Source organism: Rhinoderma darwinii, chromosome 10 (assembly GCF_050947455.1).
Source record: "Rhinoderma darwinii isolate aRhiDar2 chromosome 10, aRhiDar2.hap1, whole genome shotgun sequence".
Lineage (NCBI taxonomy): Eukaryota > Metazoa > Chordata > Amphibia > Anura > Rhinodermatidae > Rhinoderma > Rhinoderma darwinii.
In genome coordinates, this window is record NC_134696.1 from 15,408,901 (window position 1) to 15,433,656 (window position 24,756).

The window sequence follows — 24,756 nt, forward strand, 5'->3', positions numbered from 1 at the left end:
TGAAGTATAAACCATGACCGCATTGTTACCCCAGCTTGCATTATTCCGAGAAGGTTGTCCAGCTGAAAGCTAGAGAGAGCCGGTGGAATACACAAGAGTACCATCACATAGTTGGGAAGTTTGAGTATGAGAGCTGGTCAAGCAGTCCGATAGGAAACCCAGAGAACTTTCTATTTAGGATGGTCAATCTTACCTGCAAACGCTGATGCTGCTGCAGAATCAACTGTAGCCTCTGGTGCCGATGTGGCCGTCACAATGCAGGACCTGTGAGTGACGTCACAGATCTGGGCGTTCTGAAGAGAAGAGGATGTTACTTCTCTTCAGAGCGCCCAGCTAGTGAAAGTATTAAAAACGCCCCGATGTACGCACATAATACACGCCCACTTGGACTTTTACTTTTAAACACACCCACTTGGACTTTTGCAAGCCTCATTTGCATAACTACAAAAACGGTCATAACTTGGCCAAAAATGCTCGTTTTTTTTAAATAAAAACGTTACTGTAATCTACATTGCAGCGCCTATCTGCTGCAATAGCAGATAGGGGTTGCAAAATCTGGTGACAGAGCCTCTTTAACTTCTATTTATTTATTTAATTATATTTTTGTTAGATTCTCTTCATATCTCCTCTATAATTCAGGGCACCGGGTTTTATTTTGATTTTGTACGCTTTATAAGGTATAAAATATAAGACCCCCAGCCACATCATCTGTACCTAAACTACACAGAGCGCTTAGCAACGTCGGTTCTAATAAGACCGCACATAGTTTTGCAGTTTCACTGTTTAATACGGCACCAATTTTTTTTATGTTGTTAAAGGAATTATTGCCATATTTATATAAATGTTGTGTCTATTGCAGTTTTATATTAAATTAGAAATGTATAGTTTTTACTGATTCGTGTTTAGAGAGCTGACATCTTATTATGATAAATATTTATTTGAGTAGTTACCAAGTCAGTGCAGCTCAAAATCAATTATTAAAGTCTTTGTTCACTTTGGACAACCCCTGCTTGTTACCTAGGTCCCCTGACCCATGATGTTAAAAAAAACAACTATTCAATGAAGAGCTATAACATTTAATTTCATAGTGTGGCGCCACCTGGTGTTTAAAGAGTAAACCAATGTGGAGGCTAACCTAATGAGCTAAGTGCTGGTAGACAAACATGCTCAGTCTCTTTCCCCACAGCCAGGTTTCAACCTATAGAAATAGCTTTCTGCCGAGCTTGTCAGGAAAGGAACAAAGATTCTACAGTAGCATGACAGTATAGCTGAGGAGAATCGTCCTTCCCTATTTGTTAGGACTGTAAAGCTCTGTTCCTGACATCAGGTATAAACCCTGCACATGTCCACTTGGTTTCTAAGGCAGTGCATATTATGGATATCAGACACTATGTCTCAACTTATAATGAGTTCAAAAAGAAGTTCCCAGCAGGATGAAGACAAGCCACAATGCTACAGAGGGAGGGAGAAGCCTTATCGGTGTGCAATGATAATACTAAGCAGCTACTCCCCTCATAAATAGGTGTGAGAGCGGCTGTTTATCAGTATTTTTCCCTGCACAATCTCCCTCTATGTAGAATTGTGACCTGTCTGCATCCTGCTAGGAACTGTTGTTTGAATCTGCCATTGTATCAGTAGGTGCGGACTTTTCAGTAATTTTAAATAAACCTAATGCCGTTTTCAGTGATTTGTTTACACACTATATGTCTTTACTATACAAAGCAGGAAGGAACTATATTGTCAGCTGGCCGAGAGGAAGGGATACTGATTGTGCTCAGAGCCCCTTCCCCAGCAGTACAGATTAGCAGCAGCACCGAGTGGTACACAGGGAAGCAAAAATAGAAAAAAAGGGGAATTTTTTTATGCTACAAATAATGCAAAAACTTTTGGTATGAAAATGATTAATAGGATAATCTGTTTATCTCAGAATTTCCTAGTAGTTTAAACGAAGATGGGTTTTATAAACTGGAAAACCATTTTTTTGTTTTTTTTTAGAACCATTACAGAATCACAAATAGACGAGTTTCTTGCTATTAAGTTCCCATGAACGGCTCATGAAGATAATAAGTCATCATGTGATAAGTTGTTCTTATTAACACACTTTGTAAATTGAATCCTGGTAATTATATAAAGATCTTGTGCCCCGGTCTAGAGGTAGTCACCCCGTCTGTGAGACAAGAGTAGATGATGGATTCCAGTCCCCATAAGCTCTATCATGTACATGGCTTTGATTCCAGACAATGTCTGGAGGATTACTTTTCAGATAAACCTGACATGGCCTTTGGAGATGACTTATTGAATTTTCTTATTGATAATCTTAGTCAAGTTTTCACAGTGGGTATGTATCCTGATTTGACTTACTCCTAAGATACAATGACATGTATATTATTTTATGTTTAATTGGTTTAAAAATGTTAAAAACAAAATATAAATTGTGCAAACTTGTTTTTATTTTTGGGGTCTGGGAGCTCAGGGAAGGTGACATTTTCAGCTTTTAGGGACTAGCTATATTGTAAAATTTTAACAACTAAATATAAATTGTGCAAACTTGTTTTTTTGGGGGGGTTTGGGAGCTCAGAGGTACCGGGCTATTTTCAGCTTATAGGGACTAGCTATATTTTTAGTATGTTTTTTTATTGCCACATTCCAAGAGTCATAACTTTTTTCTGTTTTGGAAACGTAGCTATATGATGGCTTTTGTCTATGTGGGACAAGTTGTAGTTTTTATTGGCAGTATTTTGTTGTACATATAATTAGTTAGTTTATCTTTGTAATTTTATTAGGGGGAATTTCAGAAAAAAATGACTTTTTTCACCTTTATTGTCACCTATAATCTGTGCAACTGTATTAAAACACAAACTAAAATCTTTTAGGGTGGAAAAATAACATTAAAAGAACAAAAATATTGTGGTTGCATAAATATACACACCCTTAAACTAATACTTTGTTGAATAACCCTTTGACTTTATGACAGCATTCAGTCTTTTTGGGTAGAAGTCTATCAGCATGGCACATCTTGACTTGACAATTGTTGCCCAGTTTTAATTGCAAAAGTGCTCCAAATCTGTCAGATTGCGGGGCCATCTCCTGTGTACAGTCCTCTTCAGGTCACCCAACAGATTTTTAATGGGATTCAGATCTGGGTTCTGGCTGGGCCATTCCAAAACTTTGATCTTCTTCTGGTGAAGCCGTTCTTTTGTTGATTTGGTGGTACGCTTTGTGTCATTGTCGTGCTGAAAGGTGAAATTCCTCTTCATCTTCAGCTTTTTAGCAGAGACCTGCAGGTTTTGTGCCAATATTGACTGATATTTGGAACTGTTCATAATTCCCTCCACCTTGACTAAAGCTCCAGTTCCAGCTGCAGAAAAACCGCCCCAAAGCATAATGCTGCCTCCACCGTGCTCCATAATGCTGCCTCCACAGTGCTCCATAATGCTGCCCCCGTCGTGCTCCATAATGCTGCCCCCGCCGTGCTCCATAATGCTGCCCCTGCCGTGCTCCATAATGCTGCCTCCACCATGCTTCACTGTGATTATGGTGTTCTTTTGGTTATGTGCAGTGTTGGCTTTGCGCTAAACATACTGCATCTTTTGAAATTATGGCCAAAAAGTTAAACCTGGGTCTCATCAGACAATAACACATTTTCCCACATGCAAAACATAGCCAGGCTTGGATGTTTTTTTTGTTAGAAAAGGCTTCTGTCTTGCCACCCTACACCAGAGCCCAGACATATGAAGAATACGGAAGATTTTTGTCACATGCACTACACAACCAGTACCTGCCATAAAGTCCTGCAGCTCCTTTAATGTTGCTGTAGGCCTCTTGGTAGCCTCCCAGACCAATTTTCGCCTTGTTTTTTCATCAAGTTTTGAGGGACATCCAGTTCTTGGTAATGTTACTGTTGTGACAAATGTAATTCACTTCTTGATGACCATCTTCTCTGTGTTCCATTGTATATCTAATGCCTTAGAAATTCTTTGGTACCCTTCCCCTGACTGATGCCTTTCAACAATGAAATCCCGTTGATGTGTTGTAAGCTCTTTATGGACCATGGCTTTTGCTGTCACATTCAACAAAGAAAAGGTCAGGAAAATTCTAATAGAACAGCTGAACTTTATATGGGATTATTCATAATCACTTTAAATAATGGCAGCTGTGTACTGAATACTATTTAACATGAGTTTAAATGTGATTGGCTAATTCTGAACAATCACATCTCCAATTATAAGAGGGTGTTCACACTTATGCAACAATATTATTGTAGTTTTGTTATTTTTCATTTTCCGCTCTAAATTATTTCAGTTTGTTTTTCAATGGAATTGTACAGATTATGGGTCACATTAAGGGCTCATTTACACAAGCGTGTTATACGTCCGTGCGACGCGCGTGATTTTCACACGCGTCGCAGGGACTATATTAGTCTATGGGGCTGTGCAGACAGGTGCGTGATTTTCACGCAGCGTATGTCGGCTGCGTGAAACGCACAACATGTCCTATATTTGTGCGCTGTTCGCGCATCACGCACCCATTGAAGTCAATGGGTGCATGAAAACCACGCATGTCACATGGAAGCACTACCGTGGGACAAGCGTGATTCGCGCAACAGCACTGTAAAGGATGAATGAAAACAGAAAAGCACCACGTGCTTTTCTGTTTACAAACATCCAAACGGAGTGTCATAATGATGGCGGCTGCGCTAAAAGCAGGCAGCCACGCATCATACGGGGCTGACACACGGAGCTGTTAAGTGCCTTTTGCACACTCAAAACGCAGCGTTTTTTGCGTGCGCAAAACGCACACGCTCGTGTAAACCCGACCTAAAGGTGGAAAAAGTTATGAAATGACAACAACCTGGAATTTTAACAGGGGTGTGTCGACTTTTTATATCCACTGTAGCTGTATGATGCAATGCTTTTTGTCAGGTGTTTTTATTGGTACCATTTCGGGGTGCATATCATTTTTTGAATAACTTTTATAACTTTTTTGGGGGGAGAATTGGGTTAAAAGAAAGGCACATAGGTTTGTTTTTTAATGCCATGCGCAGGGAGTTATAATTAATATGTTAATTATATTCCATGAGTCATTAGTATTGCGCCGGTTCCCTATATGATTTTTTTTATTGATTACTATTTATAAACAATATGATTATTTTTTTTAAAAGCGGTTTATTTATTTTTGTTTTTTTGAGGGGGCATTTTTTTTTACTAAGCCTTATTGAACTTATTTTAACTTTTGTTTTTTGCTTCACTAAAGCTGAGTTCACACAGGCAGATACGCAGCGTATCTGCCCTGTATTCCGGTAGAAATACCGCACCAAACTCTGGTGCAATTTTTTCACCCGGAATGTCCGCTGCGAACACCTGCAGCACTTATCGGGCCCAGGAGAATGCTGCAGCCTGTGATTGGCTGCAGCAGCGGTCACGTGGGATAAAGACTCATTCCAGGAGGCCGGCTCTTTGACGTCATTCAGTCCGGCCTCCTGGGATGATGTTTCATCCCATGTGACCTTCGCTACAGCGTGTGATTGGCTTCAGCGGTCACATGGGTTGAAACATCATCCCAGGAGGTCAGCCTGGAGGAAGAAACACAAAATCCTGGATAAGTATAAGTTTTTTTTCCTGAGTTGCGTTTTTTGTGGCGGAATCGCTGCAAACCTGCCGCAAGAAATGCAACAACTGCTATTTGTTGCGTGTTTTACCTCCACATTGAATTCAATGGGGAAAACCCGCAACTAATAAGCAGTGTTTACGCATATACAATTGACATTCTGCGGAATAAAATTTCACACCGCAGGTCAATTCCTGAGCGTTTTTTTTTGCTCAGTATTTACGCAGCGTACAGTTGAGATATGTTTTATCTCATCCACTTTGCTGCTAGTGTATTTGCTGCGGATTTTCCGCAACAAATTCCTTAGCGGTACATCTGGAGTGTTTACGCAACATGTGAACTGACCCTAAGGGATTCTAAGCTGTCATCGTATGATCACTTGTACAATACATTGGAATACTTAGGGAGACCAATGAGCTAAAAGCAGGGATCAGAAATTTTTGTGATTACAGCCATCACAGTAGTAGCAAGGCTGTCAATGACCTCCGGGCAGGACCGATTCTAGCTTTTCTGCTGACTGAGACAAACATTGATATGGCACCCCTCAGATCTTAATTGACATCCCCCTGGCTGTTTTACATCACTACCAGCCGCCCCCAACTCTTGCTAATGTGCTGTTGCCTTGTACACCCCTGGATTGCGTGGTGCAGCGATGAGGATGGGCAGAGTACACCTCGCTGCAATGTGCTTGCCCATGTAATGATGCATCCAAATAAGTTGGAGGCTTGCAGTGATGTAGAACAGCCAGGGGGATGGCAATCAAGCATGGAAAGGTGGGTTTGGAGTCAAGACTATCTTACTCTTCAGAATAATGAGGCATTGCTTTATAGAGTAATTAGCATGCAGCACGCACCGTTTTAAAGTATATTTTATCGATTTTGCTGCATCTCAAAAACAAACACACAGGGGAATGTTTGAAAATATTGTCAGGTCATGTATTACCACATGGTGGCGATTAAAGTGGTTAAAAGTACCTGACAGGTTCCAAATAAAAATACAATGAATTGCAACAATTCCATCTGCCCTGAAAGTATTTTATTATTATAAATATATATTATATAATAACAGCTCCAGAACCAAGCTTTGACATATATACGGCACCAGAACAAATCTCAGTACATAAATACAGCACCTGAACCAAGCTCATACAGCAATACATACAGTTAGGACCAGAATTATTTGAACAGTAACACAAGTTTTGGCATTTTAGCTTTTTACCAAAACATATTGAATATACAGTTATATAATCAATATGGGCTTAAAGTGCACACTCTTCGCATTAATTTGAGGCATTCACATCCTAATTTGAGGAAGGGTTTAGGAATTACAGCTCTTTAATATGTAGCTGTCTCTTTTTCAAGGGACCAAAGGTAATTGGGCAATCTCAAAAGCTATTTAATGGGCTGCATGGGCTATTCCCTCGTTAATCCATCATCAATTATGCAAGTTAAAGGTCTGAAGTTGATTCCAGGTGTGGCATTTGCATTTGGAAGCTGTTGCTGTGAACCCACAACATGAGGCCAAAGGAGCTCTCAATGCAAGTGAAATCGTTAGGCTGAAAAAAAACTGAAGAAATCCATCAGAGAGATAGCACAAATGCTAGTAGTGGCCAATTCAACAATTTGGTACATGCTTGTAATAAAAGAGCGCACTCTCGTGACCTCCAAAAGGCCTGGACGTCCACAGAAGTCAACAGTGGTGTATGATCGCAGAATCATTTCCATGGTGTAGAAAAACCTCTTCACAACATCTACCCAACTGAAGAAAACTCTCCTGGATGTAGTTGTATCAGTAGCTATGTCTACCATAAAGTGAAGACTTCATGAGAGCAAATACACAAGGTGAAAATCATTATTAATCAGCCTCAAAAATAGAAAGGCCAGTTGAGACTTTGCCAAACAACATCTAAAAAAGCCAGCCCAGTTATGGAACAGCATTCTTCGGACAGATGAAATTAAGATCAACCTGTATCATAATGATGATGGGAAGAAAGTATGGAGAAGGTTTGGAACGGCTCATGATCCAGAGCACACCACATCCTCTGTAAAACATGGTGGAGGCAGTGTGATGGCATGGGAATGCATCGCTGCAAAAGGCACTGGGCCACTAGTGTTTATTGATGATGTGACTGAAGACAGAAGCAGCCGCATGATTTCTGAAGTGTTCAGGGATTTACTTTCTGCTCAGATACAAACAAATGCAGCAAAGTTGATAGGACGTCTCTTCACAGGACAGATGGACAATGACCCAAAACATACTGTGAAAGCAACACAGGTTTTTTTTTTTAAGGCAAAGAAGTGGAATATTCTGCAATAGCCAAGTCAATCACCAGATTTCAACCTGATTTCACTTGCTTAAAGCAAAACTTAAGCCAGAAAGACCCAAAAACAAGCAACAACTTAAGACAGCTGCAGTAAAGGCCGGACAAAGTTTTACAAAGGAGGAATCCCAGCGTTTGGTGATATCCATGGGTTCCAGACTTCAGGCAGTCATTGCCTGAAAAGGATTCTCTACAAAGTATTTTAAAGAAAACATTTTATTTATGGTAGTGTTAATTTGTCCAATTACTTTTGAGCTCCTGAAATGAGGAGACTGTGTAGAAAAAATTATTGCAATTCCCAAACGTTTCACAGTATATTTCTGTACAACCCCTTGAATTAAACCTGAAAGTCTACACTTTAATTGCATCTCAGTTGTTTGATTTCAAAACCAATGAATGTGGTGGCATTCAGAGCCCAAATCATGAAGAATGTGCCACTGTCCAAATAATTCTGGACGTAACTGTATATACACAGCACCATAGCCAAGCTCAGTTCATAAATAAAGTACAAGAACTAAGCTCAGTACATAAATACAGCACAACAACCAAGCTCAACACACACACACACACACACACATATATATATATATATATATATATATATATATATATATATATATATATATATAAATATATATATATATACACATGTGTATACATATATACACAGCACCAGAACCAAGCTCAGTACATAAGGACAGCAACAGAATCAGAACAAAGCTCAGTACATAAATACAACACCAGAACAAAGCTCAGTACATAAATACAGCACCCAAACCAAGCTCAGTACATAAATACAGCACCAGAACAAAGCTCAATACATAAATACAGTACTAGAACAAAGCTCAACACATATATCCACGACACCAGAAGCAAGCTCAAGATATATACATATATACAAAGCACCAGAACCAAGCTTAATACATAGTTACAGCAGCAGAACCAAGCTAAGTACATATATACAGCACCAGAACAAAGCTCAGCACATATATACAGCACCAGAATCAAGCTCAGTACATATATATATATATATATATATATATATATAGCACCAGACCCAAGCTTAGTACATACACACACACACACACACACATGTATATATATATATATATATATATATATATATACACTACCGTTCAAAAGTTTGGGGTCACCCAGACAATTTTGTGTTTTCCATGAAAACTCACAATTATATTTATCAAATGAGTTGCAAAATGACTAGAAAATATAGTCAAGACATTGACAAGGTTAGAGTTAATGATTTTTATTTGAAATAATAATTTTCTCCTTCAAACTTTGCTTTCGTCAAAGAATGCTCCATTTGCAGCAATTACAGCATTGCAGACCTTTGGCATTCTAGCTGTTAATTAGCTGAGGTAATCGGGAGAAATTTCACCCCATGCTTCCAGAAGCCCTTCCCACAAGTTGGATTGGCTTGATGGGCACTTCTTGCGTACCATACGGTCAAGCTGCTCCCACAACAGCTCTATGGGGTTGAGATCTACTGACTGCGCTGGCCACTCCATGACAGATAGAATACCAGCTGCCTGCTTCTTCCCTAAATAGTTCTTGCATAATTTGGAGGTGTGCTTTGGGTCATTGTCCTGTTGTATGATGAAATTGGCTCCAATCAAGCGCTGCCCACAGGGTATGGCATGGCGTTGAAAAATGGAGTGATAGCCTTCCTTATTCAAAATCCCTTTTACCTTGTACAAATCTCCCACTTTACCAGCACCAAAGCAACCCCAGACCATCACATTACCTTCACCATGCTTGACAGATGGCGTCAGGCACTCTTCCAGCATCTTTTCAGTTGTTCTGCGTCTCACAAATGTTCTTCTGTGTGATCCAAACACCTCAAACTTCGATTTGTCTGTCCATAACACTTTTTTCCAATCTTCCTCTGTCCAATGTCTGTGTGCTTATGCCCATATTAATCTTTTCCTTTTATTAGCCAGTCTCAGATATGGCTTTTTCTTTGCCACTCTGCCCTGAAGGCCAGCATCGCGGAGTCGCCTCTTCACTGTAGACGTTGACACTGGCTTTTTGCGGGTACTATTTAATGAAGCTGCCAGTTGAGGACCTGTGAGGCGTCTATTTCTCAAACTAGAGACTCTAATGTACTTGTCTTGTTGCTCACTTCTCTTTCTACTCTGGTTAGAGCCTGTTTTTGCTGTTCTCTGAAGGGAGTAGTACACACCGTTGTAGGAAATCTTCAGTTTCTTGGCAATTTCTCACATGGAATAGCCTTCATTTCTAAGAACAAGAATAGACTGTCAAGTCTCACATGAAAGCTCTCTTTTGCTAGCCATTTTGAGAGTTTAATCGTACCCACAAATGTAATGCTCCAGATTCTCAACTAGCTCAAAGGAAGTTCAGTTTTATAGCTCCTCTAAACAGCAAAACTGTTTACAGCGGTGCTAACATAATTGCACAAGGGTTTTCAAGTGTTTTCTAATCATCCATTAGCCTTCTAACACAGTTAGCAAACACAATGTACCATTAGAACACTGGAGTGATGGTTGCTGGAAATGGACCTCTATACACCTATGTAGATATTGCATTAAACACCAGACGTTTGCAGCTAGAATAGTCATTTAGCACATTAACAATGTATAGAGTGTATTTCTGATAAATTTAATGTTATCTTCATTGAAAAAAACTGTGCTTTTCTTTCAAAAATAAGGAAATTTCTAAGTGACCCTAAACTTTTGAATGGTAGTGTACATATATATATATATATATATATATATATATATATATATATATATATATATATATATATACATAGGGAGAGAGAGAGAGAGTGCCAGAACAAATACAGCTCAGTACAGAAATCATTTGCAAATTCAGTCTAAACCCTGCCAAATAGGTTTATATGGCGTAAAATTACAGCTCCAAGCATGGCCCGAACAATAGTAAGGATATGCTGGGAGTTGATGTTTCACAAAAAAAATGGTATACCACTAATCTCGCTGTAGATCATACAGTGACAACAATACTGATTAGAGGGAGAATAAACAATTAACATTGAGTGGCTCAGAGGTGACATCTTCTCAAATGCTAGTCGTTCCTTTTCTTTTTTACTTCTCCTTACGCACCAGACCTCTATGATGACTTCTCCCGGCCATGGTCCATTTCTGCACTTTGGCGCTCAGATGTCTTCAGCTTAAAACTTTTCAAACATTTACGCACCTATAAACGAAGATAAAATACTCATGATGCTACACACTGCACCACTGTATATAATAGCACCATACATTGTGTCTCCCCCACAAACATTTCTCCCTGTAGATAGTGCCCCCATAGAGCCCTCTGTAGACGTTGCCCCCCATAGAGCTCCCTGTAGATAGTGCCTCTCAAAGAGCCAAGTGTAAATGGTGCCTAACATAGAGCCCCCTGTAGATCGTGCCCTACATAGAGCCCCTGTAGATAGTGCACCCCTGCAAAGTGCCCCCTAAAGAGCCTCCTGTAGATAGTGTCCCCATAGAGCCTCCTGTAGATATTACCACACATTGAGCCCCCTGTAGCTCGTGCCCCATAGAGCCCCTATAGATAACGCCCGTATAGACCCCCCTAGAGAAAATGCTCTACATAGATCCCTCTGTAGACTGTTGCCCCATAGATCCCCTTGTAGATAGTGCCCCACAAACAGCCCCAGTAGATACTGTTCCCCCGAGTCCCCTGTGTATTGGGACCCCTTTAGATAATGTCACTCACACTGTTAAGTAAAAATAAAAACTTTACATACTCACCTGATACCGTTCCGGCGCTGTCCTCTAGAAAAGCAGGTCTGCTGGAGCCGAATAACTATTGCTTCTTGCCCTACCATTCAGCGACTTTCAATAAGCAAGCGGAGTGTCATCGCGCCACCTGCATCATTGAAAGGCGCTGATTGACAGGGCACGGAACTAATGTTCTTTTCCCTGCCAGCGCTAGTAATTGTATCTGCATCCTATGGATTATACTGCAGGAGGGGGTGGTGGCAGTTTGCTTCTGTGGAGCCTCCACCCTTTCAGATAGGCAGCAGGATGTCGCGAGAGGCTCTCTTTGCCTCATGGATGATGCGGCCCTGCCTCAGGACTCCTGCCGTTGATCACCTGGGCACAGATCCTGTACCTGCATGATGACCATGATGTCATGGTCCCTTTAGTTAAGGCACTTCATGACAAACAAGTGTGTCATGGTGGCTTAAGAGGTTAAATCTGCTGTTATTTGACAATTTCTGCTCAGGGGACCACTAATGGCAGAAATTATCTTTTTTAGAGGATGTTGTCATTTTTGGATGAAGATATCACTTCTGTGTCACATCAGATTGAACATGAATGACAGTTCGGCAGGCATGTTGATTAAGAGATTCTACACAGGGTCAGATACAGTCACGTCACAAGAACTCAAATACTAAAAGGCGAAAAAGTCATTGGGTAGATCAAGAAAAAAATTATTACAAAAATCGAAAGAGGACGCACCTATGTATTTTAGTCAGGTAAAGGTTTAGAGATCCGTAACCATATGTGTCATAAGTGAAACTGTAGATATGAATCTTCATTGACACTCGAGGAGCCAAAATGAGCTAAAAAAATCCTTAAAAAGTAGATTTTATTTTCTCAAATATGTTTTCAAGACAAAAATGTCTACTCCTAGGATGTCTGAGCCTACATAATTAGTTTTGTTGAAGATCCGAAATTTTAGCTTCCTTTGGGACACCTTATATGGTTTCTGGATAACCTGTGTGTTGTCTTAGAATATGCAATCCAGTCAGGTGGGTCTAGCACCCTTTTTATTTGTACTGAATACACTACACAGGAGTACCTCATGTTTGCTTGTTTTTTGTTTTCCATGGTATTGGTATTTGGTATTTCATTCTATATCTTTATCCATGATAAGCAGGCACAACAGATACATAGCTTCACCCCTTGTTATTGAGGACACAGAGGGTAAACTATATATCATCCCATCAGGTAAACACCTCACCCTATGATTGTATTGAAGACTTTTGAATGGTTCTACTTACTGTCCCATGAGCCTTCCTTCCTTCCTTTTCTATTCACTAACTAAAGAATTATAGCTTTGGTGGACCTGCTCTTAATTTACTAGTTAGACGTATGAGATTAATAACACCAAATCAATCCCTGAAGAACATTTGAGGATTAGTTTATATTTTTTTAAGATTTTTGGGTATTGGAAACCAAATGTTTACATAGTTTGCTAGAAGTGATACAGACATATGTCCTTGTGTATCCAGAAAATCTATGAGGGTTTAACATATTAGATGTTTAAACATTTATGATTTTTTTTTTCTACAGGTCATATTAATGGAGACATCTTGGTTGACCTCAGTCTTGGTTCCATTATTCATCATCTATATTCGGCCTCTGAGTTTTTCAAAAACATAATAGTGCTGAAGGTCAATAACAGATGCATCATGGAGCTGAAGAGATGGGTGGACGAGCGTACGGGAGCATTTTATTGGGGCCACACATCAGCACTCCTTCAACAGAAAGAAGGAAACAGGTGACATATTTGTCCAAATATCAAGGAAAACCCACCGTCATTGGTATTGTTGCTCCTGATATAGCAAATATAAGAGAAGATGGGGCACAGACCCCCAAAAAATATTTACTCTGTTTATACTTAAGTCAGATTTAAAAATTCTTTAGCCCACTCAGTTCAATAGTCTTATTTCGAGGGGTCGATCTTATACAAATTAATCCTGGAAAGGCACAGTAGAGACCTGACACTTGGTGTATTCGTCTTAGATTATTTCAAGCTTTACCTCTAGTATTGCAAGTCAATAGTCCAGTGCTAAGTACTGAACCATCATGTTGATGTTGACTGTGGGACAATCACTTTCATTCTACTTTTTGATTTTCCAGTGGCCAGTTTGAGGACAAAGAAGGAAAACTGAGATCAACCATTCAACATGTTGTGAAATGCGACCTGGAGAAAGAGAATATGACAGAGCCGCTGGTCTTACCACCAGCCGATTGTGTCATCAGTGCTTTGCTCCTGGACGTTATCAGCAAAGATCAAGATGATTACATCAGATATCTGAGGAAGTTCTCTAAGTTGCTGAAACCTGGAGGACACCTCATATTATTTGGGGGTTTTGGTGCAACATATTTCACTGTTGGTAAAGATAAGTTCCATGCTTTCGCATATGATGAGGATTTTATCAGAAAAACTGTAGTTGGAGAAGGTTTTATCATTGATTACTGTAAGATCAAGGAGAGAACGGCTGTCAGTGACCTTATTGACTATAAGACTGTTATAATTATTTCAGCCCACAAGGAGAAGTAGGTAGAAACTTACAAAGTCTGCATGTCATTAATTCATATGCTATAATAATCAAATAGATGCGTCAGTGCCTTATAGAATAACATAAAAATAATTGTTGAGTATTTTTTTGGTCCTTGCCTTCATAAAAGTGACAAGACTGAACTTGCTCATCTAGAACATCATGGGAGTCTACGACAGCTGACACGCCACTGTTGCCGGCCAGTGGAACATCGCCGCTGATTTAGAAAATTAAACCCTTAAATGTGGCAATTGATTGCGATCGCCGCATTTAAGGATTTTTTTGTTTAAATCGGCAGCCCCCACGATGCGATAGCAGTGGCTGCTGATTGTCGCCATGGTAACCAGAGGGCATATAATGTCCTCCGAGTCTGCCATTTAAGGAAGCCTATGAGGACCAGCCTTCCTGTCACCCAAGCCTCTTGAGGAATACCATAGTGAAACGCACGTCGAGGCACAGTACACACGCTAAATCGTACTACAGAAGTACGTTTCTATCCTCCGAGATTATTTTTTAATGTCAGCACTTTTGCTGTTCTGTCTTATCTTTCTCTGCTGTCGGGGTACATTAAGTTATACAAACCCACATGTATCGGATATTTATTCATGTGCAGTACCTTCTCTGTATTTTTGTATGCAGATTTATTAAGTTTATTAAACTTCAATATATTCTATTACTATATGAGCCATTACCTTCAGTGTGGGAATCTGGTATGTTGGGATCAGCTTGTGACACATTACCATTAGCGGTGAAGTACTTTTTTTCTTTGACATTATTTTTATTTTTAATTTTGTACAATTCTTTTAATGATGTTGAAATAAAAATTCATTATGTTTTAACATACTCATGAAGCAATTTTTTGGCTTCTATGCTCCTATGTAAGTTGAAATAGATTTATTCCTGTCAGCGTCACAATGACAGTTAAAATGCATTACACTACATAGATATTGTAATGTATTCTAGCAGCGACCAGTGCTGCAGAACTTCAAGTGCCCTAGTGGGACAAAAAAAAAAATTAAGAAAAAGTTAATAAAAAAGTTTTAGAAACGTGTAAAAATAAAAGTTAGAAGTTAAAAAAACAAAGACTGCTTTTTTTCCTATAATAAGTATTTTGTTATAGGATAAAAAAAAATGAAACCGTTAAAAACGTACACATATTTGGTATCACTGCATTCGTAACGACCCAAACTAAGAATCTAAAATGTTATTTTTCCCGCCCAGAAAAGTACTGAGCCGCCATGTTGTTGTTGACTATGGGACAATTATTCTTGTCTTTTCTCTTTTCCAGTGACCAGTTTGAGGACAAAGAAGGAAAAGTGAGATCATCCATTCAACATGTCGTAAAATACGACCTGGAGAAAGAGAATATGACAGAGCCGCTGGTCTTACCACCAGCCGATTGTGTCATCAGTGCTTGGTTTCTGGATGTTATCTGCAAAGATCAAGATGATTAGAGCAGATATCTGAGGAAGTTCTCAAGGTTGTTGAAACCTGGAGGACACCTCATAATAATTGCGAGTTTTTATACAACATATTTCACAGTCGGGAAAGACACGTTCCATGCTCTCACATGTGATGAGGAATTTCTCAGAAAAGTCCTAGTTGGAGAAGGCTTTATCATTGATTACTGTAAGTGACATTACTGACTATAAGGCCGTCATATCTATTGCAGCTCACAAGGAGAAGTAGGTTGAAAATTACAAAGTCATTACATCATTAGTTTGTTTGTTAAGATTAAAAAACAGATAACAAAATAATCAAACAGAAGCTTCCTTACAGCTATGTAGAAGAGTATAAAAATAATTGCTCAGTCAATTTGCCTTGGACTGGTCCTGGATAATATTACGAGACCGAGTCTGATCATCTGGGACATCATGTGAGACTGAAATCTTGGGATCAGTTGCCTTCACATTGTTGTTCTTTTCCATTTTTGCTTAACTGGTTGCCGACACAGGACGAGTATGCTCGTCCTGAGCGGCGAGCACTTCGCGCATTAGGAGGAGCATACTCGTCCTGTGTGACAGCACTCTCTGCCATCTCTGTGTGTGTGATCGAGATTGGTGCAGCGGCTGTAATACACAGCCACGGCCGCGCTCTGACAGCGGAGAGGAGAGAAACATCTTCTCTCCGCTGTTAACCCTTTGAACACCGCGATGACAGCTTATCGCGGCGTTCAAAGAGGGGGGACTGCACATTGATCGCGTCACAGAAAATAACTGTGACGCGATCAAAGCCCATAACTCATATGGCCAGACAGCCCAGGGTCCAGTGAAGAACCCCAGGGCTGTCTGAACATATTTCCTGTTGTTAGGGCATACTGAGGTATGCCCTAACAACTGCCTGTGTACAATCAGTGCACAGGCTAATGTACTGGCATATAGATCTATGCCAGTACATTACAGTTACAAAATTAAAATCAAAATGATAAATCCTGTTATGGGATTAAAAAAAAAAGTTAAATGAATGTAAAAAAAATAATGGTAGATAAATAAATAAAAAGTAAATAAAATACACAGAAACACAAATTTTTTATAATAAATAAACTTTTTAAAATATAAGTCCCAAAACATGAAATAATATAGACATATTTGGTATCGCCACGACCGTAACAACCTGTACAACAAATATATAACATTATTTATGATGATCGGTGTATGGTGTAAAAACAAATATATTAAAACTGCTGCGCAACTGCTTTTTTTCTGCATTTTAATCTAATTAAAAATGTATAGAAATTAAACGATAATGTATTTGTACCAAAAAATGGTACGTACATAAAGTACAACTCATCCCGCAAAAAACAAAGTCTCATACAACTACGTCGTACAAAAAATAAAAGAGTTATGAGCGTCGGGATGCAAAGAGGGAAATGTAAAAAAAATTGCTCTGTCCTCAAGGCCAAAATTGGCCGTGTCCTTAAGGGGTTAAACGGAACCTGTAATGTTTAGAATGTAGTCCAATATGTTGGCATGTTGTTGAGAAAGAGCTGGTCAGCAGGTTGATATATATATTTGTATCAAAAGAATTAGTATAACTTGTTATTTATTAATATAAACCTCTGCTCATTCTAAGCTTAGGAGTCCAGTGGGCAGTTCTACACAGTTTTTAACAGTTTCCCAGTAGGAGTGTGAAAACAGAGATAGCTGTCAATTGGTGATTAGGACCACCCACTGGACTCCTAAGCCTAGAATGAGCAAAGGTTTAAATAAATAATAATCCCCTGTTTAGGATCTGCATCTCTTACCTGACCTGCATTACACAGACAAACCAGTTAATGTGCATGGGCACTGTGTAATGCTTAATTTCCCCTGTGGTGGCGCTGCAGGAAAATTTAACACTTTCTTCCAGGTTTCTCCATAGATTACAGCAGATCGTTGGGGTCTCAGCACTTTGTGACCTGTTTATTGTCAAGGAACCCTTCTTACAAGTTGGGAATGTCCAAAGAGGAGAACTCCTTTATTATATACATCCTGCACATAACCAGAATTGGAATAGAATATCATTTTACCTTGAATTTCTTGTTTAGTAATTGGTTATTTTGTTGCTATAGCCGCTTTGTCTCTGGAATCTTTCCTAGGACTGATAATAGTGCCGGGAACTTGTGTGATCATCTGGGACATCATGGGGTATTATGCGGCTTCTGGATATTCACATTATAATAACATTGTGAGAAAGATAAACATATAACTGTGGCTTTCCTTCAGAAGATCATTGTTATTTGCCTGCTCCTTAGCATTGATATTAAGAATCTTGATTTATGAACCTTATATTACTCTTGTGTCTGAGACACAGAAAGGAAAAATAAATAGACAAAAAAACATATTAGTAACACATATGATGACATTTCTCATACTTATGGATCCTGCACATGGGCGTTCTATATTATGGTTCTGTTTTGCACAGTGCTGTAACGTGGCTTCTATATCTCCGTACATACGGCAGCACACATATACTGTATAACCACGTACTAGGAAATGTTACAGCCTCTGTGAGCTGCTGTACAACCTCCATGCACAGGGCTCTGCATTATACCTAAGCCCTTAATCCTGTTTTTGCTAAATAAATATTATTTATAATAATAATAAAAAAAATATATCTTTTTTTCTCTGTCTGTATTTCCCTGGAGAATTGGTTTGGGAAAATAAGTGTCTGGGGCTTTGGCAACTTTGTTTGGCTGGAGTTTAGTATAAATGTTCCTATCTACATGAATGAATTCCCAGATTGGGTCAAGGTTATTTATGAATACCTCCTTGTTGAGCGATCGTGTAGACGACCTACAGAATAAACTTTCAATATCTGCAGATGATATTTATCCAGGGCATTTACAGAGAATCTTGTTAATTTGCTTCATTTGTGTCCAGTACATTATAGAAATGTTTTTATATAAGGTATAAAAGATAAGATGTCCAGCCACAACATCTGCACCCAGACTACACGGTGCGCCAGGCCAAACTGATTCAAATAAGACCGCACAGAGTACCCAGCCACACTGTCCATAACCAGACTACACAGGGCGGGATGCAGAATATCATAGAGGAGCGTGAGTATATAGCGCCGGTTATACACACATCACTGACTGTCTGATTAGGAGGTTTGCAGTGAATAATCAAAGAACTGGTTACCATTTGATGTTATTATTTATGTTTTATTTTTGTTGCAGTTTTACAGTTTATTGTAGTATTTTTTTTGTGATTGAAGGGATTATTGCTGTGCTTTAGATCAATGTTATTGCTATTACAGTTTTATAATAAATTAGGAATATATAGTTCTTACAGATTCTTGTTTTCAGCGCTCACTTATCTCATTGTACTAAATAGCAGTTCAAAATCAATTCTCAAAGACGTTGTTCACTCTGGATTTTACCTACTTGTTAAATGGGTCCCTTGACCCGTGATGTTAAAAAACAATTATCCCATAACTTATAAGAGTTATGACATTTACTTTCATAGTGTGGCACTACCGGGTTATTAACCAGTTCAGGACCGGGCTATTTTGAGCCTTCAGGACCAGACACAGTTTAGCCATTTTTAGCACACGTTTAACGGCTATAACGTTTTCATTTGTTGGGCTAGCAAATTAATTTTTGTGATGTGTTTTTCGTAGACAACGCAGGTTTCTTTTTAGGTCATTTTTATACACATCCTTTTTGCTATTTTAGAGATTCTAGGTTTAAAGTTTGAAAGTAATAGTACAAAAATATGCTTTTTTACTATTCAGCAAAAAAAATTCTGGTAATAATATAGTTTTATCCGAAAGTAGACCTTTTATTTGTGATTGTCATTATCTACCATACATTTTTATATATTACATGTCAGCATTAGGGTAATTGGGTCAGGTCTAGCATTACTAAAATGATTGGCATGGGGTAACAGGTTTTTTTTGCAGGTATTTTATGTGTATTTATTATTAAGTTTTTTACATTTTATTTTACATTTATTTTTGTATTATTATGGTCTGTTCCTCAAAGGTATGAAAATAACTTTTGGGGACTTTATTTTTTAATTTTTTTTCTTTTACACCTTATTTTTCCACTGTAACTGGGCAGCACTAGGTACAGGGGAAATCTGCCCTCTTATAGTAACTCTTGCCACTAATTGGGCTGTGCTGGGTCTACTTAGACCCGGCAGCAGCCTGCTACTAACGTTATCCTGGCGATCATGTGGCCAGTCACATGATCACCGGGAACAATAGAGGCAGTGGGTTTAGTCCCAGTTCTGGGTGTATGTGTAGAGTAGGTTCCCACCTCATAGAGGTCGCCTTGTTGTGGCAGGTGGGCTCACACAATTTCATCAAATAGTGCGCTAAGAACCTCCCTATTGTAAGTAGATTTAGCAGTAAGCATATTTATTTATATTTAGCGTCTTAGGTGGCATTAGTGTTCGCAGTGTGCTGTCGCCATTTTCTTGTGTGCTGTATAAATTTAAAGTCACAGGCGTTTTTGCACCAGTATACATGTTTTTTTTTCATTTTGTTGGAATGTGCTGTTCAAACCTTTGTGTTGTTTATGTGATTGATATATGTGGTGTTAGTGACTGCCTCAATTTTTGATCTTGCAATCCTCCCATTCTGCCCTGGGTGATTTTAATTATTTTAATGCTGGTTTCTACCAGTGGCGTAATTATAGGGGTCGCAGTGGTCGCAATTGCGACCCGGCCCGAAGCCAGGGGGCCCGCGGCCCCCCACACCACTACAATAAAAAGTTACTATAGTAACTAGGGCCATTGTAATAAACTACACGGACCTCTGTTACTATAGTAACTGACAGTACTTACACCACCTTTTTCTGGAGTGCAGAGGAAGTGCTGACGTCACAGCACTGAGCGCAGTACATGACTTCCCGATGCGCTGCGCAGAACATCCCGACCCTAGGTGGAATCAGGACCCCCGCTACAAGCGAAGAGGAGGGTAAGTTTAATATTACTGTTTTCTGAAGCTGATGGGTCGGAGTCCGACTCCTGGGACCCCCGCCAATCAGCTGTTTTGAAGGGGGTGCAGCCGCTCGTATAAGCGTTATTTCCTCTTCATTCTGGTCACTTTCTTAGGGCGGATTTACACGAGCGTGTGCGTTTTACGCACGCAAAAACCGCTGCGTTTTGCGTGCGCAAAATGCACTTGACAGCTCCGTGTGTCATGTTCATATGGTGCTTTTCGCGCAGCCGCCATCATTATAACACTCCATTTGGATGTTTGTAAACAGAAGAGCACGTGGTGCTTTTCTGTTTACATTCATTCTTTTACTGCTGTTGCGCAAATTACGCGCGTCCCTTGGAAGTGCTTCCGTGTGGCGCGCGTGATTTCCACGCACCCATTGACTTCAAAGGGGGCGTGATGCGGGAAAAAAAAATATAGAACCTGTCGTGAGTTTTACGCAGCGGACTCATGCTGCGCAAAAACCACGGACAGTCTGCACTGCCCCATAAACTTGTATAGGTCCGTGCGACCCGCGTGAAAATCACGCGGGTTGCACGGACGTAAATCACGTTCGTTTAAATCCGCCCTTACACTGTGAATTGCCGACACAGACGTGTCAGTGATTCAAAGTGTAAGCAAATGAGGAAAATGCATGGGAAGCAGCGCTCGTACGAGTGTGGCACCCCCTTCAAAACAGCTGATTGCCGGGGGTCCCGGGAGTCGGACTCCAACCCATCAGCTATTGATGGCCTATCCTGAGGATAGGCCATCAATATTTATGGACTGGACAAACCCTTTAAGCCTACTATGTGGTAGGCTCAGATACAGGGCCCCAGCAGACAGTAATCTTATACTGTATAAGATTACTGTCTGCTGGACCCTGTATCTAAGCCTACCTTAGGCTTAAATACAGGGTCAACAAACAGTATCACACATGCACATGGGCCCTGTATCTAAGGGCCTATTCACATCAATGTAAGGGCTGCGGTGATGTGAACAGGCCGTTACTAATGTTTTTTTTTTGTGTTTGTGTTCTTTTACAGGTTCGGTCATTGGATTACGTCGGAATCGAGGACTACTTCGATTACAGCTTTTTTAATTCTCAATAAAATGTTTAATGAGGGTTGTATGTTTTTTTTATTTCAATAAACCTATTTTTTCTAGGTCTTTTATTTTTTTTAAACTTTATCGCTATCGCCTTAGTAATCGCCACTGACTGATTGACAGCATCTATTTATGAAGGCGGGGCTTAGTGTTAGCCTGTGAAAAGGATAAAACTAACCCCCATTATTGCCCTGGTACCCACCGCCACCAGGGGTGCCGGGAAGAGCCGGGTACGATCCAGTATCCGACCACCTGTAGTCATGGTCGGTCACTGGGATGCCCGCAGGCTGGTATTATTAGGCTGGGAAAGGCCAAAAACCATGGCCCTTCCCACCCTGGTAAAGGTAGCCTGCTGCTGCTGTGTTTTATCTGGCTGGTTACGAAAAATGGGGGGAACCACAAGTCATTGTTTAAAAAATATAAATAAATAATTGGAAAGCACCATGTGGGGTTCCCTCATTTTTATAACCAGCCAGATACAGCACAGCAGCAGTAGCAGCAGGCTAGCATTACCACTGTTTTTGGGCTTTCCCAGCCTGATAATAACAGTCTGCGGCCGTGCCAGTGCCCGACCATCACTACAGATGGTCGGGTACTGGATCATACCCGTCTCTCGGGGGTTGGTGCTAGCTTCTTCATGTCTAACACTAAGCCCATCTTAGTAATGGATTATTACTAAGGCGGTAGTAATAAAGTTTAAATAAATACAAAGACATAGAAAAAATATTTTTTTAAATAAAAATCCCACACACAACCCTCATTAACCATTTTATTGAGAATTAAACAAACGCCATTATCGAAGTAGTCCTCGAATATGAAGTAGTCCAACAACTGAACTTCTAAAAAAACAAAAACACACAAAAATAATTAGTAACACATAAAAAAGCAAAACAATTCTTATACTTACCTTTCCTTGGTCCATAGCTGGAGCCACAATGTCAGCGAGCAGGGTCCTCTATCTAAGTCCATCATGTGTGATACTGTCTGCCGAGCCACTGTATCTAATCCTATCAATAGCTATAGGGTCGTAGTGCTACAGATATGCTGTCTCATAATATATATCTATATATATATATATATATATATATATATACACATATACACACACATATACATAAACGCATGCACACATTTTTTAGGGGGATACATATGTATTTGTTTTATTTCCCCTGATGTTTTAAGACCTTAGTGACACCCCTGGCTTCTAGTGCTGCACTTAGGAGACCCAGCGATGCAGCTGAAAGCTGCGGGCCACCGGCCATGAGAAGATTTTTGGAGGGGCTCAAGAAGAACCTTTGCATTGGGGCACATGAGCCTTTAGCTACGACCCTGGTTCCTACCATCCCCAAGAATATGTAGGTTTAGTCCCAGTTCTGGGTGTATGTGCAGTGTAGGTTCCCACCTCATAGAGGTCGCCTTGTCGTGGTAGGTGGACTCACACAATTTGATCAAAATGTGCACTAAGAACCTCACTATTGTAAGTAGATTTAGCAGTAATGCATATTTATTTAGCTGCTTATGTGGCATTAGTGTTCGCAGTGTGCTGTTGCCATTTTCTTATGTGCTGTGTAAATTTGCAGTTGCAGGCGTACCTGTATACACGCTTTGTTTCATTTTGTTGGAATGTGCTGTTCAAACTTTTATGTTGTTTATGTGGGGTTAGTGACTGCCTCCATTTTTTCAGCTTGCACTTCTCCCATTCTGCCCTTGTTGATTTTAATTAGTTTAATGCCGCTTCCCAAGATTCCAAAGAATATGTAGGTTTAGTCCCAGTTCTGGGTGTATGCGCAGTATAGGTTCCCACCTCATAGAGGTCGCCTTGTCGTGGCATGTGGGCTCACACAATTTGATCAAAATGTGCGTTAAGAACCGCCCTATTGTAAGTAGATTTAGCAGTAAGCATATTTATTTATATTTAGCGGCTTAGGTGACATTAGTGTTTGCAGTGTTCTGTCACCATTTTCTTGTGTGCTCTCATTCAACGCTGTTTACAATAGATCTGAGAAGATAGAAGCAGCAAAAGCAATCTCTCGGGCTGCCAGCTAAAACCTGTGCCATAAATACATTGTGGCGCAGGCTTGAAGGACTCGGACCGCCGGAGGTTTATATATAGCCGGCAGTCGGGAAGCGGTTAAAGTGTAGAGAAATGTGTAGGCCCACCTAATGAGCTGAGTGCTGGTGTACATGCATGCTCAGTCACTCTCCCCACAGTCAGGTCTCAGCCTATAGAAATAGCTTTCTGCCCAGCTTGTCAGGGAAGTAACAGAGATTTTACAGTAGTATGGCATTATAGTATAGGAGACTTCTCAGCTTGTCAGGGAGGGATCAGAGCCTCTATTGTAGCATAGCAGTACAATTCAGGAGACTCCTTCTTCTAATCTTGTTAGGACTGTAAAGCTCTGCATCCTGTCAGCAGATATGAAACCTGCACATGTCCACTCAGTCTAATTTTTTTAAATTATATTTCATTGGTTTCTAAGGGAGTGTATACTGTGGATATCACACACTATATGTCAAATTAAAATGACTGAAAAAGGTCATACTTACTGATACAAAGGCAAGTTAAAACAGTAGTTCCCAGCAGGATGCAGACAAGCCACAATGCTACAAAGAGGGAGAAGACTTATCTGTATGCAATGATAAAACTAAGCAGCCATCCTGCTAATAAATAGGTGTGAGCGTGGCTGTTCATCAGTATTTGACTTCATCAGCTGACATATAACTTCATATTGTGGCCCCACCTGGTGTTTGAAGTGTATAGCAATGCGGATATCCACCTAATGAGTTCAGTGCTGGTAGACAAGCATGATCAGTCACTCTCCCCACAGCCAGGTCTCAACCTATAGAAATAGCTTTCTGTCCAGCTTGTCAGGAAAGAAGCAGAGATTCTACAGTAGCATGGCAGTTAAGCTTAGTAGACTGCTTTTTCTCATCTTGTTAGGACTATAAAGCTCTGAATCCTGACAGCAGATATACAGATATAAACCCTGTACATGTTCACTCAGTCTTAATTTTT

General features: G+C 39.9%; 1 protein-coding gene across 1 annotated transcript; it reads left to right on the plus strand.

Moving 5' to 3' along the window:
• Nucleotides 1-2,184: 2,184 nt before the first annotated feature.
• Nucleotides 2,185-14,227, plus strand: LOC142662504 (nicotinamide N-methyltransferase-like). The gene is made up of 3 exons (XM_075840712.1): nucleotides 2,185-2,338; nucleotides 13,234-13,441; nucleotides 13,804-14,227. Exons 1-3 carry the CDS (start codon nucleotides 2,185-2,187, stop codon nucleotides 14,225-14,227), a joined length of 786 nt encoding a protein of 261 aa, XP_075696827.1.
• The last annotated feature ends 10,529 nt before the right edge of the window (nucleotides 14,228-24,756 follow it).